Source organism: Seriola aureovittata, chromosome 18 (genome assembly GCF_021018895.1).
Source record: "Seriola aureovittata isolate HTS-2021-v1 ecotype China chromosome 18, ASM2101889v1, whole genome shotgun sequence".
In the NCBI taxonomy this organism is placed as follows: domain Eukaryota; kingdom Metazoa; phylum Chordata; class Actinopteri; order Carangiformes; family Carangidae; genus Seriola; species Seriola aureovittata.
In genome coordinates, this window is record NC_079381.1 from 21,871,274 (window position 1) to 21,890,531 (window position 19,258).

Below are 19,258 nucleotides of genomic sequence, written 5' to 3' on the forward strand. Positions count from 1 at the left end.
GAGACCATGATGGGATTTTGTTGCTCAAACATAGTTTTTGTCTCCACAAACACTGATGGTTTTATGTTTTTGAACGCAGACACTGAACCCACTCATGACTTGCCGATGATTGGTTCAAGATTGTCGTGGTGAGTTTAGGTGAAAGAGCACGAAACACAATCATGACATTGTGCTTTAATACTAAGATTAACCGAGATCCTGTTGGTGTCTGGGACTTCGTGTGTTGCCCTTAGTGATATCTGCGCAGAGTTAAGCTGTTTCTACAAACATCCTAAGCAGAAAGAGGCCAGTTATAAACTCAACTGTTGAGGTAGTAACAGCCACACATTGTTATACCGAATGGCGACGAGCCTAAGCTCCTCCATTATCTTACAAGGTATTAAGACTCTGCCAGGGACTTTTGTTTTGTGCTTCTGCTGCAGCTCAGCCAGAGGCGGGAGTTTCTTTTTAAGGGTTCCTCATTACATTTCTGTGTTGGAAGCGAAAGTTAATTCCATTAGATGTAATTCTTAGATGTCATGGGCCAATGGCCTCTGCAGGGGAGACGGATGTCGCCTCAGTTGCTATAAATCTCGAAGCTCAGCTCAGCCGCAGAAGAAGAACGCTCGTGCGAGGGCTCGTTTGCTCTCGTCCCACTGGAGAAGCCGCACAGACGCAATAAGGATCGCATTGACACTGTTGTACCTTAAAGCTTAAATCATCCTCCTGGTTCTGCTCCGACCTCTTTGTGAAGGTTAACCTCTGCTCTCGTTTCTCTCACATGCCTCTTTAATTGGTCCGCGCAGGTTCAGCGGGAATACACGAAGATTTTAGGGCGGGACTGTAACGGCTATTTTTGTCTCTGATTCATTTCTCAATTATTAGCTTTCTAAAATGTCAGAAGATAGAAAAATGAAATAATTAAATCTTAACATGTGAGAAGCTGGAACCAGAGCTAAAAGGCTATAAATAAAATAGCATATACAACACCTTATATTTTTTCAAAAATAATTGTTCTTTAAACTTGAACACAAGCTTGACACAAACCTGAAAATAATGTACTCCAAATAAAAAGGCTTCTGTGCTTCAGCCCTTTTGGTTTCAGCCCTGATCTCCTGCGAAAAGCAACTCTTTAAATTTTACAACCAAAAAGTCAGAATGAGTTAAAAAGACACTGAACCAAAGGTACAGAGATTTAAATAAAAAAGGGGAATCTAAGGTCTCTAATAGAACATTCTGTGATGAAAACACTTTGGAGCCACAGCCACGAGTCTGAACCAACTCCGTGTCAACAGCTGCTGCAGTGATATGTGAATCCTAAAATGCTTTGCACAGAGAGAATCAGGAGACTTTGAGCTTTCAACCAATGGATAATTTGTCAAGGTTGTGTGACGAATGAGTCCAGTACAGATCAAAACACACCTAAAGCAGCGCTGCCAAGGCCACGGCGTCCCACAGGTGGGATGGTGTATTTTAAAAGGCTAGATAAAGTTTATACAGTATATAAAGCTCATCTTCTTACCCATTCTGTCTGCTTCCATTTTAATACGCACAGTTACTCAAGCTGAGGTGCGACTGCAGCTATTGAAGCTAATGCGCAACCTTTTTCCTGCAGTAGAGGCTTTGTTGCACCTGTGACCACACCCACCAGTGATGTCACTGGGTCCTGCAGCACACTAGGGTTCACACTCAAGGGCCAAATATCGCAATATACAATATTATATATCTGTATCAAGGAAGCAATATACACATTTTTATTATAATTTTCTATTTGATATTAAGAAAAATATTTAATTTAGCGGGAAAATATCATGATCTTCCATATTTATGAATATCACGTCTAGGGCACACCTGAACGTCACTGCATCAAGGTGAGAAGTTAAACCACTGGATTTTGTGCTTAATCGGTCTGAATTCCGTCTATAGCTGAAATAATTAGTCGATTAGATTAATCAACTATTCTGAGCATTTTTTTCCTTCCTGTTTTTACATCTTTTCAAACTGAATATTTTTAATTGGACTAAACAAAAACTTAATTGATGATGGAAAATGAAATTGTCAGTCGTCATCTATTGTTCCCAGTCCATGGGTAAAATAAACACAGGAGACGAAACCTAGACTTGGGATTTTTTTAACCGCAGTGGTGTGATTTTTTTTTTTCCTACAGTTATTATATTATAAACCAAAAGGTCGGTCCGTGTCTAATCCTCATCCCCCTCCACCAGCAACCTCCTTATGGCCGGTATGTGCATAACACTGGACTTGAGTGAAAAGCAAATTGTCTCTTCTGAATTCACCATCAGCTAAAGCACACAGTTTATTTTTTATTAATTCTTCTTTCTTTTTTTCTTTTTTTTTTTTCTACCTTTTTTTGAATTATTTTTTCAACAGTCATCACTTCACTTTTCAACACATAAATTACAGCATGTTCCTGCAGTCTGGTTTTCTCTTTCTTGGCATGACCGCTGGGTTACCGGAGCCAAAAATAAGAGGGGCCATTCTCAAACCACTGTCCATTCAATACCCACCCTAAATTATGTGGCAACAGTCTTTAACCCATTTAGGTATTATACAGGTTATGCTTGTGTGCTGTGGATGTTTTATTACACTGGTGTCAGTCATGTTGTTGGTTTAGAGGAAATGTTGCAGCATTGTGGTTTTGGAAACGACAATTACCTGCGATTAAGTTCAGTGTGTTATTTTGTCTATTCAATGTACCGTTTGACAGATTTTGACCGGGTTAGTTATTTTCACTGGACACTTGTGAAATATTTTCTTATGGTAACAAGTTTTTTGCTGCGTAATTGAAGATGGATCGTCGGCGTTGACCTTGAAGCACTAACTGACAGCATTTTTTGATGTGTTTTTGATTGATGATCACGCCGCAGTGCTGCTTTGACTTCTCTGTCGAAACCGTTGATTGTTTGACAAAGTACGGGGGAACCTTTTATCCCACAGAGGAGGCGTTCAGTCCGTCCACAACAGCCGTCCGTTGCTGCAACGCCAGCGGCTTGATTTGTAGCTCTCTTGAGCCCAGGTGACAGGAGAGGGCAGGAATGTAGTTAGAAAGGCCATCAAACCCAAAGATAGTAGTTAGCGACAACAGCTGGAGCAGTTGATGTGTGTTCCTCATGTAGGACCTCGGGGCGTCATCAGTCAGCATCCAGCATGTCACAGGCTGCAGCAGAGGTGACTGGGGGAGAGATGGAGGAAGATCACTTGTTGGTTTCATAAATCAAATAAAAAAAAAAAAGAAAAAGAAGAGGTTTGCCCCTACGAGCAGCAGAGCAGACTTCCGTGATGACTCCACGTGGGGAGAGTGAGGCGTTTAGATTTCCAGGGTGTTTGGAAATCTTTCTCAGTATTCGGAGCATTCGCAGAGAAGCAAGAGTAATTGCATGGTTTCCTTAAATGACAGGCGGCCCGAACGCCCCGCAGAGCTGAGGCTCTTCATCGTTCACTTACGTTCCTCCTCATGTGAACTTATTTTTCCCCAAGATACAACTTTTTTTTTTTTTTTTTCCTCAACAAGAAGTGTGACTTCTGTCAGAGGACTTATTACAGCCGAGTATCTTCCACTAATGGAGAGGCTATGAATATCTTAACATTTTCTATTTTAATTTGTGTGAAAAATTAAAGATACGCAAGTGGATTTTGTATATTTGTAATAAATTCTGTTTGTGAGTGACAGATGACTTGTATGTCACATGGCCAGTCCAAGTCTTTTAAGTTTTTTTTTTTTAATTTATTAATTATTTCAATTCATATTTTTCTCCTTAATAATGTTTTTTTTTTCAGGTTTTATTTTTGTAGAGTCTCTAGTTTTTGGCGAAGGCTGTGTAACCTTGGGTTAGTTCAGGTTTGTTATGTCTTTCCAACAGGCTTTTCTGTATCTTACGATTTATTTTTCTCCCCTGTGTTTCATGTTGTTGTATTTCTTCTGTAATTTAGTCTTTATTAGTAGATCTTGTTCAGCACTTTATCTTTTCACAGTCTAAGCTAATGATAAAGGGCTGTATAAATAAACACACATTAACAGAAACTCATAACATTGCAGCTCTTGTTAAATAACAAGCTGCGAACTCCGGTGTTTTCTCTGTTACATCATTTATTTTGTGCGGCTGAATGTGTCAAAGCGTCCAGTCAGAGGTGGGCTCAGCTTGGCCGGCGAGGTGACGCTGTCCCCCCCCCGGGGGCCGGGCGGGCGCATGTGACATCACATTTTGTTGTGGAAAGACGGTGCTCCAGCAGCCAGCAGACTGTGCTCACTGTCTGCCACTCTGTGACTTCACAGCCCGCAGTGTCTAAGCTGGGAGATTTACAGAAGCACATTAACTGCATGAGACACCAATGTCAGCACGCTGATTGTCTCTGTGTTCAGCCATGATGAGAGACGGCTTCACAGAGGACAGTTCGGTGGAAAATTATTCCCAGCGCTGCCTTCGCTCTGTCTGCATTTAATAACACACTGGTCATACCTCTTCGTTTGTAACACCAGTCTGCTGTCGTGTACGTCAGTCCAGCTATTGGCCCATGTAGAAAATGATTTTATTTTCTCGATTAATTGAAAGAAACGCAGTTTAGAACCACAGAAGATGAATAAAAACTCATTTGAGAAGTGAATATTTTCCTTTCGACATATTCAAATCAACTAAACTTTTTATTTATAGTGCGCCAAATCACAACAGAAGTTATCTCAAGGCCTTTTTAAACAGAGCAGGTCTAGACTGTCCCCTCTTTATTAATACTGATGACAGAGACCCAACAATTCCCACCATGAATTAAATGCTAAACAGCATATATTTGAGAATATGTGGAGGCCCTTCATTAATTATGTTAAGGATTTAGCTTTAACAGATGATCGAGTGAGTGAGTGACTATTTTTAAGACAAGATTATTTTTTTATTATTCCTTCCTTCCTATATGCTGAAGTATACAGTATATTATTCAAAAGCTAGATGCTGTACTTCATGATGTACTTCAACTAGTTGTTGCAGCTCTACTTCCGTATCAGACGTAATTCTAAAAAAACAAAAACCTTTTATAAACACAAGTTTGTACAGTCGCTCTCCCCTGTTAACATCTCATTAACAGCAGTTTAGTGACTTTCACTGCTTTCCTCAAAACCAAGTGAGTAAAGTGCACATATGCTCATGTGTCGTGACTCTGCTGAGGATTAAAGGGGTCTCTCTTTGCCCAGGAGCCATCAGTTACATAAGGTTTGGGGTAAAAGCTAGCAGCTGTAATGTAGGTCATCTCTGAGTAAGATTAAGTGACGGGTCACTAGGTGGGGGCTTTAGGCCACTACATCTTTGTGAGGGTTGCCAGAAGTATGGATTCACGCTGAGCATGTCAATCTGAGATGAGAGGACTGCCCTGTGCCGCCTCATCTTCTCCCTTATTATCATGTTCTCAGATCGTGTACGGCAGCAACTTTCACAGCTTGACAAGCTTCGCTTCCTTTTATCTTTTCCCTCTGATCATGTTCTGCCCATCTGTCAAGTGCCGCAGAACATGTGAAGCGCTGGTATTTCTTCTCTCCAAATGTTGTCAGCTAATAGTGTCAGAGAAGTTTTAATCACCCTAATGGAAGTGTTTTTTCCCCAATTAGACAGCTCCCAAGTCACTTTGGTTGTGAAAGGCTGCATGGCCAAAGAAGCCATACTTTTAATTGGTAGGTTACTAAAACTGTACATTTAAAACTATTAGATCTTTAAAATATGGCCGACAAAAGGTCCACATTTTCCACGTCTATTTACAGTGTGAAAATCCCTCCAGAGAAAGTGTGTGTTCACTCCCAGTTAAAATGTTGCCTAAAACAATAAACAAAAATGGATAAATGCAGCAACTTTTGCTTCATGGGAAGAATCATTAGTGGGTGATTTATTGTTAAAATCCTCCATTTTGTTCTTTTCTTTGTTTTAAAATCCTGCAGTGTTTTATGTTCGTGCAGAGCTGGGCCGGGGATGAGCTGTGTGAGGATCGGGGATGATCCTGGGCAGTTTGAGATTCTCGTTTTGGTTTGGCCCAGCAAACTCAATAAACACTGAAGGCATTTGAGAGCTCCCATATCCCTGGCAACAGCAGTCTTAGCTACCTAAGATTTAGATGAAGTAAATGAAGAGTTAATAGTGATGAGCAGCGATGTCTCTCTTGTCTCTCCAGTGGATAAAAAGCCAACCAACGAGGCGGTGGCCGAGTACCTGGAGGGAAGAAAGAAGTACGAAGAGCAAAGGAAACAAAAGCTGAAGAAAGGCTCAAACAGAGAAGCGCAGGTAAAAAGACTCAACATGAGGTCATTTATTTACTGAACTTGAAATAGAAATCATTTCAGCAGAGTGATGGGGACACTGTATGTTCAAATGGCGTCCAATGTTTTTGCCTTGTAGACTCTGGCCCTTCTCAATCAGTTCAAGTCCAAGCTGTCGTCCGCCATCACTGAGGCTCCAGAGGACGACGTGGAGGAGCTGGCAGAAGACGACGACAAAGGATGGTCAGTGAGCCTGATATCATTTAAGATAAATCTCTTTTTTTTTTATTTCCTTGGCTTCATCTGTCACTGTAGACCCCATTGTCAGGTTTTGTTTAAGTTTATTTGCCTATTGATACGGAAAGTCAGACACGTGTCCAACCATCAGAGCCAAATCTTTCCCAGAATCAATACCATTATTCTCACTGCAACACACTGTCATGCTTTGCTTTGTATAAAGCTGCAGCGATCAGTCGATTTTTAAAGGTCAAAATCGTCCAAAAATGATCATATATGTTCAGTTTCAATACAAACTTGATGTTATAACCTTCATGCAGGGAGGATTTATTGAGGAACTGTTGTATTAGACTGCACTAGTTTTAGCTAGGTGTACCTAATAAACTGCCAACTTGAGTTTGAAAGACATGGACATGTATAAGGTAGAGAGGAGCCAATGAAAGATGCTATAGAGATGCATTATGGGAGGTGTACAATCCATTTTTTTTTTGTTTTTTTTTAAGTCTGACCTATAGCCTCAAATTTACTTTCCTGTAGAAGTTTAGCATTTCTTATTTTATCTGCAATTTCTAATTATTAAAGGAGCTGTTTACTTACCAGTCTAGAAGAAATATTGCGAGTTCAGTATCAAATTTCATTCCTCCTCCTTCTTTTCTTATATTGAAGTTAGCATGCTAACCAGCTAGCCCCTGTCACTTTCCAATACCGAGTCACTGGAGCGTCTAGTCTGCCTTGAAGAGGACGTATTATAACCTCTTGTCTTGTAAAAGTAACACTGGCTCTTGGCAAGACTAGTAAGTAAACAGCTGTTAATGCTAACGTTAGCTATGTAGCAATAGCAAAACTTACAGAGGGCTCCTTTAATTTTATACAGCCTAAACTGCAGCCACATTTTGTCAGTATTTTATGATAAACTTACAGAGTATAAATGCTTATGCCTCTGAATAGAAGGAATACTGGATCACCAAAGACAGAATAAAATGGCTAATAAAATAATTCACAATATTAGTAGCAGCATGTGAGCGCACCAGAGTCCTGACTGCTCCTGGAGAGTTCAAGAAGCACTTTGGCAAACACGTTGTTTTATGGACGGCGAACTGCAAGCATGACAAGTTGGCACGAAAAGGCCTTTTTCATTAGCCTCTGCTGGTTTACGTTGTGTTATTCTATTGACACACTGGGCTGTAAGAGATTGTGAAAGAAAGCTTTTATTTTAATAGTAAGAGAAGCGTAGATGAGACGGTAAACTGGTCAGAAAACCTCTCTTTGTACTGGGGTGGATGAAGCTGACCTTTGTCGGATCCAGACCTCGCTTCAGGCTCTGATAAATGTGTGTGAAAGTTCAAGTTGTACGCATGTGTGTGTGTGTGTGTGTGTGTGTTTGTGTGTGTGTGTGTGTGTGTGTGTGTGTGTGTGTGTGTGTGTGTGTGTGTGTGTGTGTGTGTGTGTGTGTGTGTGTGTGTGTGTGCGTGCATGCATGTGTGTCAAGTTGGGATTTCAACCCGCAGTCACCAGATTGGCCATCAGGAAATCAGCCCTGACGCTGTGTTTTCCTCTCATATTCTGTTTTTCACCAAAGATCTCAAACTCTAACTACACAGAGTGAGGGTTTGAAATGAATACCATGTGTTTGAATTTGAGCAAAGTGTCTGTGTGTGAGAGAGATTTAGAATAACAAAATCTGTAGTTGCTATTAGTCTCGAGAAAGCCCCCTTGAAGTGTAAGTCTGTCTGTGTGTGGGGGCCCTAATGAATTTGAGAGAAGCCTTGGCTGGTGTTCGGGGCCTCTGCCAGGTCGTAGACACCTCACTGTGCCCTCCCCCGCCAGGTATGGTGAGGAGGGAGGGACAAGGGCAGTAGCATAGCAGTCCTAGAAAAACACCAGTGGGAAGTCTGTGCCACTCTAGGAGCACTGCGAACAGAATGTGGGTTACAACAGGTCAGACATTAGAAGTCAAGTCTGGGCCAGAGGAGGTAAACTATTCCATCTGTGTCTGTGTCTACAAATTCTGACTCTCCCTCTTCTGCCCCCCCCCCCCTCCTCTCGGCCTCTGCTAACACACAACCTCACAGAGTCCACACTCTCAACGCAAAGAGGCCGCCGTTGCTCTCACCATCACTCCTGTACTCCTTAATCTCCACCCACTGCTTCAGTAAAAATAAAAAAAAGATAAATAAATAAATAGAGGAGCGTCTTCTGTAGCCTCGCATCACGGCAGCACAGGGTGGTTTTGATAAGGCCACGAACGCCGAGTTTCCACATCACGTCTCAGAGCTGTGTGACTCTGAGGCTGCGCGGCCGGCCGACTGTCATCACCGAGACTGCTAGACAAATTATCAGAGGCGGCCCGCTCACACAGCAGGAGTCCTCAGGGTCTGCCAGAGTCTAGCCATGACATTCTAGATGAGCTGTCACAACTCCTGCCGATTTCAAATGAACACGGGAGAAAGTGCAGAGCTCACACACACACACACACACACACACCCAAACTGCGCACTCAGCCAGAGACAGGAGCAGACATATACCACATACAGTAGACGAGGCATCAAACGCAACATATTTTAAAATGTACAATAATGAGTTTAATGCAGTTTCTGTGTTTAGTGCAGCCAGTTAGAAACACACTGGTGCTACAGTCTGCACACTGTTGATGATCAAAGATGAAGGGAAGGTTCGAAGATTGTAACATAAAAGAGTATGAGCAAAAGTTTTAGGCAGTAAGAGTAAAGTGAGTTTTTATTTATCAATCAAACAATTAAAGTCAAATTTGCTGTGCTAGTATTAAAACTGTGGCCATTACTACAATATAAAATTGATGGTACTGGACGATGTAATCGCAACGTCCGCTCTTTCTCCATCCTCATTTCCTGTCACACCTCTTCCATCTACGACCAAACAAGGCGGAAAGTGTCTTTAACCTTCATTTGAATGTGTTTAAACGAGATAAAAAGTTTGGTTTCATTAGAGAAGAACCTTGAACGCCTTAAAGACCGTCGTAGTGTTGCACTCAACTGTAGAAAAGTGACAGCAGTTGTTATGTAATGAAACGAAAGAGAGCTTAGTTTAATGTGGCAGATGCAGTTTAACATCATTCCAATACAAAGCGTGAAACTGAGAGTTTATAGCAAAGTTTTTACGCTCAGTGTAATTAAAAGTCAATCTTCATTATCACAAACCCACAATACACTGCACATTCGAGAGTCGAGTAAAATACTATATTGAAATGCATTGATTATGATGCACAGTCTAAGAAGAGAGACGTTCACAGCTTAGATCCTTTTCTCAACTCGCCAGTCGCTGCGTGACGTGGGTGGGAATGTTGGATTGTCAGTTTTTGGAAAGTCACAGAACTCAGACATAAAAGTAAAGTATTAGACAAATTGACCTTTTGACGGGATGATGGTAAACCATAAATGTCAACATGAAGTTAGCGCTAGAAGAAAAAAGTCAGGGGATCAACAAAGTCATTGGGATTCACCCTCTGGGGAACATGAATGTCTGTACAAATTGTCATGGTATTCCATCACATGGTTGTTAAGGTATTTCAGCCTGGAGCAAAGCGGTGGACAGACAGACAGACTGACTTTGCCATCCCTAGAGCCACGCTGCTATCGTGGCCAAAAAGTTTTTCCTGTCCACAACAGAATCCAACATCTTTCAGTTATTTCTGATTCTTGATTTTTTTTTTTTTTTTTTTCCACTCAGCCCTGGACGCAGGAGACGTAGCCTCTAGCGTGGCTAAAAAAAAAAAAAAAAAAAAAAAAGGATCCTTGCAATTGATTAGTCTTGCAATTGATTGTTGTTTAGATTTGCAGAGAGAGCTTTCGTGCAGGAGCTGGAGAAATCCTGTCAGTGGGAGAAACTGTGTTTTATCTGTGAAGTGCCTGACACTGATATCTCCTGTGAGGAATGTCCTGATTCTTTAATCTCTCTTTGGGGGAACAGAAAGTGACTGGGGAAATGAAAGACACATGACCGTCTGTTCTCCGGGGACTAGGGCTTTCACTCAGGATTTTTTTTTTTTTTTTTTTGACTGCTAAGATGTCTCAAAAATATGACCCCAATACTGTATTTCTCATTTTTAGTGAGAGAAACCGTTGGGATACTTCTCTTGCTACAGTTTAAGCAGCAGTATTAATAAGGTCTCAAGACTCAGAATCGTGTTTTGACCATTTTGTCTGGACACCCCCGTGTCTTTAAATTCCAACAGGGCTTAAAATCTGAGTTCAAAACACTTTGTGTGACCTAGGCTTAACATGGCTGTATATTGGCTTCCCACTGACAGCAATACAGAATATTTTGGAAATGTTTTGGGTTTAGTCCAAAAGGACAAAGTTCAGGCGATCGCTTGGACGCAGCTGTGTACAGATTTACTTCAACCTCCATCTTGCTAGTAATTTAAAGCTGCACTAATCAATATTTTTATATTCACAATGGATCATGTGACTGTGTGTACAGTTAAAAGTCGCTCTTTGTGATGAACCCACAAACTCCGCAGTTCCTCTCAGCTCCGCAGAGGATTTTAGCATCTTTTACCTCATTACTTTTTGGCCTGCAAATGTACCGTTCTGCTTCAGTCTCACTGCTCTTATCAGCCTTGTTTTCATCTGCAGCAGGCAGCTGTTTTCAAAGAAGCTGCTCTGAAGTACTAACTGTAACAAGCTCAGCACTAAACAGCAGATAATGTTAGAAACCAGCTGGTGGACACAGTGCAACATTTAGCATCTAAAAGGACAGATATTTTCAACTCAATTCAGTTTTATTTGTATAGCGCCAAATCATAACACACATTATCTCAAGGCACTTTGCAGGGGAAGGTGAAGACCTTACAATATTATGGGAAAACCCAACAGTTCCTTCAATGAGCAACACTTGGCGACAGTGGGAGGAAAAACTCCCTTTTAACAGGTAGAAACCTTCATATTTCCCTCGGAGATAAAAGGAGAGTGAACATTGGACTTAAATTCATCAGCGGACACAAACAGGACAGAAATGAATGTTAATGTTTCTCCATGTCTGCTGGATGTGTAAGTTAGCAGCTGTTTGCTAACACATACGCCATAACAACTCTACGAGGTGATGTCAGATGTTGTGTTTCCATGTTGTCGTCGCCGGTTACGTCATTTCTTTCCATTAGCATGATGAATATTTTGCAGATTGGTCTCTTTTGAAATCACCCTTTATATAGAGCAAGAACACTTTCCAGTAAACATACAGAGGCACCTGCAGAGGTGTGAAGAGGTCACTGATTGAACTGATGGGAGATCAGTCACAGACTTAACTAAACTTGGCCAAAAGTCTCAACTCAAGACGCAAGAGAACTGCAGTGCAATAATTTACTATTTACTCAAAATGAATCAACCGGCTTGGCTTAGCTTTTAGCACTAGCTTGTCGACCACTCTGCAACACCAACGTGACATAACATTCACAGTATGCTAATGCATGAATGCATAACACTTATCCAGTAAGGTTTTTATTGCTTCATGCTTTTAATGTTCTGTTTTCTCTTATTTTACTGTCTGTTTATTCTCTTTTTTCTGTCTGTTCTTCAATTCATTTTAATGTTTTTTGAAAATATATAGATGAAGTTTGTCATTATTATCCTATTTGTTATGTGCAGAATTATAGAAATGGTCTCTCAAATCAAAGTTTGTCCCATTTTTAGATGGTAATAATATTGTAATCAGACTCAAAGCAGAAAGAGAGCAGCTTCTCTAGATAAAAGTTCTGCAGAGCAGTGATTTAGTGGTTCCTCTCCTGCGGTTCTTTGAACTCTCTCCACCCCTCTCTCCATCTGATTTAGGATGGGCCATGTTCTGCAGTTTGATGAGCAAACCAGAAAAGTCAAGGATGCCAACATGCAGGACGAGGACACGTTTGAGATCTACGACCCGCGCAACCCCGTCAATAAACGGAGGAGAGAGGAGAGCAAGAAGATCATGAAGGAGAAGAAGGCCAAAAGGTGAGGTCGCGAGGTCGGAGGTCAGGTCCCGCCCAAGCCACGTGATTGAAGAACTGGTCATACAGCATCCTGCCTGTCCGCTTTTCCACCACTTCAAAAACCTCCAGCTTTTGTTGAACAGTCTCCTGGCTCGAACATCTGGATTGAGGAAACTGACCTGAGTGCATACCATCCCTGTAATCCGTGATGGAAAGGCTTCTTCCCTTGGAACAGCTGCACCCAGACAGTGCTCAGTTACTCATCAGGATTAAGACTGTGGTTGCAGTAATGGTTAAGGTCGTGATTTGATTCTGTGTAATGCTTTTAACTTTTATGGCAGTTTAGCTTTTTGTTTTTGTTGTCTAGCGTTAAACGTGAGCATCAGACTTTGCCAGAAAAATAAATTACATTTATTAACAAGATATAATGATTTGACTCTGTTCTATTTTTATTTTAAATAATTGAACGCTGAGTGACCACTTTATTAGGTACACCTGTACAATCTAATGCAATCCAGTGCAACAGCCATAATTTAACGATCTTCACAAAGCTCGTAATGTTCAGTTTTTGTGTAAATGTTAAAATTGAATTATAAGTTTATTACTGAGGTTATAGTTAAAGGGGATGATGTAGTGGAGAGGTGTTTCTAATGTTCTGTCCTTCCCATTGACAGTTATGCCAGTTGCAGCCCGAGCTGTGTCCACTCACTCATATTCTACATGTTTAACAATAGTTTTCCCTGTAGTGAACGGTAGATTTAAAAGGTTTCTGACACTTATGAATAATAATTTTGCACCATGAATTACAGAATTATTTTAGTTTGTAATAAACAATGAATAACTTACAAGTATGCAGCCTACATGGACTTATAAGACAGCAAAAATACAGTTGCCATGGTGATACATTTATCAGACAAAAACATGACTTCTTATATAAAACACTGGAATGCAAACAATAAACTTTGTCTCCTGCCTCAGACTTTTTTGTGGCAGATGAGATTATTGAACTTAAAACAAATCATTATATAACGAGCAATAAAAAAAAAAAATGAACTGGACTTGCCAGATGAGAAAAGACTTTCTTCATCAGTGTCAAACGCCTGTAATTTCACATCTGTGTGAAAGTGAAAGTGTCGCATGTTGGTGGATAAGACTGATATCATATAACCAACCCCTCCCTGCATCCACTGTCTGTATTTCTCTACTGTTACTATCTACATGAAGACAATGTGCTAAAAAAAAAAAAAACTTTGGACACTCAAATAAAATGGTGGAAATAAATTGCACAAGATGTGTCTGCTGTATTGACCTTTCCTACCTTTTATACCTCAGGTGCTTATAATATTGGTTCTTTTGTTAACCTGGTGAGAAGCAGCACGTTGCAGTGGAGTTTCAGAGTAAAAAGTTTTCTCAAGGTAAAACAGCAGCACCGATACTGCTACCTATAAATAATACTTTGGAATAGGCCGTTAATGAAAAGCCAGGTGCTACTTAAATGTGAGGAAACCTCGCTTCACAACAGCGGTTTTTACTGGATTAAATGAATAGTTCAACATTGTGGGAAATACACTTCTTTGCTTCAGGGGGAGATGAAAAGATCAACAACACTCTTGTTTGGCTTGGTTTAGCTCAGCATAAAGACTGGAAACAGTTAGCCTGGCTCTGTTCAGAAGGAATAAAATCCACCTACCAGCACGTCTACAGCTCATAACTAACATATTTCATCTTGTTTGTTTAATTTTTAAAGAAACCAAAGTGTAAAAACCAAGGTTTGGTTTTGTGAGGGGATATTTGTGCAACATTTTTTTCCAGTCTTTCTGCTAAGCTAGGCTAATTGGCTGTGGAGCAAGGGAGTAGGTTTGGTCTCAACATTGGTAGGGACACAACAACCCTGCCACCCCTCCAAAACAAAGAGATTGGCTTTTTAATGCCATCAACCAAACAGGTGATTGACATATAAAATCTGAATTTATATTCAGGAATACCCATACGCAAATGTAATATATGTGCATGTGTTGAATTTCCATATATGAAATATATGTACATATGAAGTAAAATCATATATGTATTCAAAATCACATACATTAAAGCACAAAAGGTCATACTATAGTGAGGTATAAAAAAGTCATGGTGTGGTCATTGTTACGTGCTGTAGTATTGTGTATCTGTGTATGTGTGCTGGTCTGCCCTCTGCCCAACGCTTTTCTCCGCCAGGTGACTCGGCATGGCTATCCCTGATCCCCAATCAAGAGATGGAGCTATATAGGCGTATCGAGTGAGCTTGTTCGGCGCCAAAGTGCCATCCAGCAGCTGTGGAACTATCTGTATGTGTGTCTTATATGTGAGATAGCTGTGTGGAGCTATAGTGGTTATCCACGCTGATATTGACAGTGATCCTATCTAGTGGTTATTGTTTATTTGGTTTGTCTTAGTTTTTAGATTTCTATTGTGGTTTCTTTTTCTTTTGTGAATAAAATTTTTTCTTTGTTTGGGTATTTCTGTTTTCCTGTTTCTTTTCTATTTTGCAAAGTTCATTTTATTCATTTTTACTTTCCTCAGCCCCTGCATTCTTTCCAGGAAATTAACAGTCATAATATAATAAAGCATGAAAAATGTAAGGGTATATAGTACAGCATGACAAATTCATAGTATAGTCAGGCATAAAAACGTCATAGTACAGAAAGGCGTAAAAAAGTCATACTATAGTGAAGCATAAAAGGTCATAATGTAGTAAAGTGTAAAACTAAAAAAAGTCATGCTATAGAAAGGCATAAAGTTATGAAAAAACGTCATAGTATAGTAAGGCATAAAATGTCATTGTATAGTAAGGTATAAAAATTTGAAAAAAAGTAATAGTATAATAAGGTATAAAACGTTATAGTATAGTAAGGCATAAAAATATGAAACAAACATCATAGTATAGTAAGGCATAAAAATGTGAAAAAAAACGTCTTAGTATAGTAAAGCATAAATAATCATAGTATAGTAAGGCATAAAAATTTGAAAAAAAGTCATAGTATAATAAGGTATAAAAATTTGAAAAAAAGTAATAGTATAATAAGGTATATAACGTTATAGTATAGTAAGGCATAAAAATTTGAAAAAAACATCATAGTATAGTAAGGCATAAAAATATGAAAAAAACGTCATAGTATAGTAAGGCATACAAATTTGAAAAAAAAGTCATAGTATAGTAAGACATAAAAATGTGAAAAAAAGTCATAGTATAGTAAGGCATAAAAATATGAAAAAAATGTCATAGTATAGTAAGGCATAAAAATGTGAAAAAAACATCATAGTATAGTAAGGCATAAAAAGTCATAGTATAGTAAGGCATAAAAATTTGAAAAGAAGTCATAGTATAGTACGGCATAAAAATGTGAAAAAAAACATCATAGTATAGTTAGGCATAAAAATTTGAAAAAAACCTCATAGTATAGTAAGGCATAAAAATTTGAAAAACATCATAGTATGGTATGAAAATAAAAATGTGAAAAAAAATTATAGTTTAGTGAGGCATAAAATGTGAAAAACTTTCATAGTATAGTAAGGCATAAAAATATGAAAAAAACCTCATAGTATAGTAAGGCATAAAAATTTGAAAAAAACCTCATAGTATAGTGAGGTATAAAAATGTGAAAAAAACGTCATAGTATAGTAAGGCATAAAAATATGAAAAAAACGTCAAAGTATAGTAAGGCATAAAAATTAGAAAAAAACCTCATAGTATAGTAAGGCATAAAAATGTGAAAAAAACATCATAGTATAGTAAGGCATAAAAATATGAAAAAAACGTCAAAGTATAGTAAGGCATAAAAATTAGAAAAAAACCTCATAGTATAGTAAGGCATAAAAATGTGAAAAAAACATCATAGTATAGTAAGGCATAAAAATATGAAAAAAACGTCAAAGTATAGTAAGGCATAAAAATTAGAAAAAAACCTCGTAGTATAGTAAGGCATAAAAATATGAAAAAAAACGTTATAGTATAGTAAGGCATAAAAAGTCATAGTATAATAAGGTATAAAACGTTATAGTATAGTAAGGCATAAAAATGTGAAAAAAACATCATAGTATAGTAAGGCATAAAAATTTGAAAAAACATCATAGTATGGTATGAAAATATAAATGTGAAAAAAAATTATAGTTTAGTAAGGCATAAAATGTGAAAAACTTTCATAGTATAGTAAGGCATAAAAATTTGAAAAAAAACCTAATTGTATAGTAAGGCATAAAAATATGAAAAAAGACGTCATAGTATAGTAAGGCATAAAAATTTGAAAAAAAGTCATAGTATAGTAAGGCATAAAAATGTGAAAAAAACATCATAGTATAGTAAGGCATAAAAATATGAAAAAAACGTCATAGTATAGTAAGGCATAAAAATTTGAAAAAAACCTCATACTATAGTAAGGCATAAAAATGTGAAAAAACATCATAGTAGTGTGTGAAAATAAAAATGTGAAAAAAAATTATAGTTTAGTAAGGCACAAAATGTGAAAAACTTTCATAGTATAGTAAGGCATAAAAATGTGAAAAAAACCTCATAGTATAGTAAGGCATAAAAATTTGAAAAAAACCTCATAGTATAATGAGGGATAAAAATGTGAAAAAAATGTCATAGTATAATAAGGCATAAAAATATGAAAAAACGTCATAGTATAGTAAGGCATAAAAATTAGAAAAAAACCTCATAGTATAGTAAGGCATAAAAATGTGAAAAAAACATCATAGTATAGTAAGGCATAAAAATATGAAAAAACGTCAAAGTATAGTAAGGCATAAAAATTAGAAAAAAACCTCGTAGTATAGTAAGGCATAAAAATATGAAAAAAACGTCATAGTATAGTAAGGCATAAAAAGTCATAGTATAATAAGGTATAAAACGTTATAGTATAGTAAGGCATAAAAATGTGAAAAAAACCTCATAGTATAGTAAGGCATAAAAATTTGAAAAAAACATCATAGTATAGTAAGGTATAAAAATATGAAAAAAATGTCATAGTATAGTATGAAAATAAAAATGTGAAATACTTTCATAGTATAGTAGGCATAAAAATGTGAAAAACTTTCATAGTATAGTAAGGCATAAAAATTTGAAAAAAACCTCATAGTATAGTAAGGCATAAAAATATGAAAAAAGACGTCATAGTATAGTAAGGCATAAAAATTGAAAAAAAGTCATAGTATAGTAAGGCATAAAAATGTGAAAAAAACATCATAGTATAGTAAGGCATAAAAATATGAAAAAAACGTCATAGTATAGTAAGGCATAAAAATTTGAAAAAAACCTCATACTATAGTAAGGCATAAAAATGTGAAAAAACATCATAGTAGTGTGTGAAAATAAAAATGTGAAAAAAAATTATAGTTTAGTAAGGCACAAAATGTGAAAAACTTTCATAGTATAGTAAGGCATAAAAATATGAAAAAACCTCATAGTATAGTAAGGCATAAAAATTTGAAAAAAACCTCATAGTATAATGAGGGATAAAAATGTGAAAAAAATGTCATAGTATAATAAGGCATAAAAAGTCATAGTATAGTAAGGCATAAAAATTTGAAAAAAAGTCATAGTATAGTAAGGCAGAACAATTTGAAAAAAACCTCATAGTATAGTAAGGTATAAAAATGTGAAAGAAAAGTCATAGTATAGTAAGGTATAAAAATTTGAAAAAAAAGTCATAGTATAGTAAGGCATAAAAATGTGAAAAAACATAGTATCGTATGAAAATAAAAATGTGAAAAAAATTATAGTTTAGTAAGGCATAAAATGTGAAAAACTTTCATAGTATAGTAAGGCATAAAAATTTGAAAAAAAGTCATAGTATAGTAAGGCATAAAAATTTGAAAAAAAACTCATATTATAGTAAGGTATAAAAATGTGAAAGAAAAGTCATAGTATAGTAAGGCATAAAAATGTGAAAAAAACATCATAGTATAGTAAGGCATAAAAATATGAAAAAAACGTCATAGTATTGTAAGGCATAAAAATTTGAAAAAAACCTCATAGTATAGTAAGGTATAAAAATGTGAAAATACGTCACAGTATAGTGAGGCATAAAAAAATTTTTTAAAAAGTCATACTATAGTAAGGCATAAAAAGTCATAGTATAGTAAAGCATAAAAATGTGAAAAAAAAAAAAGTCATGCTATAGAAAGGCATAAAGTTATGAAAAAACGTCATAGTATAGTAAGGCATAAAATGTCATTGTATAGTAAGTTATAAAAATTAAAAAAATTAATAGTATAATAAGGTATAAAACGTTATAGTATAGTAAGGCATAAAAATTTGAAAAAAGTCATAGTATAGTAAGGCATAAAAATGTGAAAAAAAACATCATAGTATAGTAAGTTATAAAAATGTGAAAAACCGTCATAATATCATATGAAAATAAAAATGTGATAAAAAATTATAGTTTAGTAAGGCATAAAATGAGAAGAATTTTCATAGTATAGTAAGGCATAAAAATATGAAAAAAAAGTCATAGTATAGTAAGGTATAAAAAATGTTAAAAAAAAATCATAGTAAGGCAAAAAAATGCGAAACAACGTCATAGTATAAAAAGGTATAAAGATTTTAAAAAATCGTCGTAGTATAGTAAGGCATAAAAATGTGAAAAAAAGTCATAGTATAGTAAGTCATGAAAATGTGAAAAAAACGTCATAGTATAGTAAGGCAAAAAAAGTGAAAAACTTTCATAGTATAATAAGGCAAAAAAAAGTCATAGTATAGTAAGGCATAAAAATACGAACAAAAATCATAGCATAGTAAGGTATAAAAATGTGAAAAAAAGTCATAGCATAGTAAGGCATGAAAATATGAAAAAAAAGTCATAGTATAGTAAGGC

The 19,258-nt window shown here is 36.9% G+C and overlaps 1 protein-coding gene across 1 annotated transcript in view; it reads left to right on the top strand.

Annotated features, from left to right (window-relative positions):
• Positions 1 to 14,912, top strand: part of cwc27 (CWC27 spliceosome associated cyclophilin) — a 30,409-nt gene extending 15,497 nt beyond the window's left edge. Inside the window, exons 12-14 of the mRNA XM_056404065.1 lie at positions 6,145 to 6,254; positions 6,369 to 6,472; positions 12,271 to 14,912. Of these exons, the coding sequence (XP_056260040.1) occupies positions 6,145 to 6,254; positions 6,369 to 6,472; positions 12,271 to 12,433 (377 nt within the window). The 3' untranslated portion in view covers positions 12,434 to 14,912. The remainder of the gene's footprint in view (positions 1 to 6,144; positions 6,255 to 6,368; positions 6,473 to 12,270) is intronic.
• Positions 14,913 to 19,258: the final 4,346 nt, after the last annotated feature.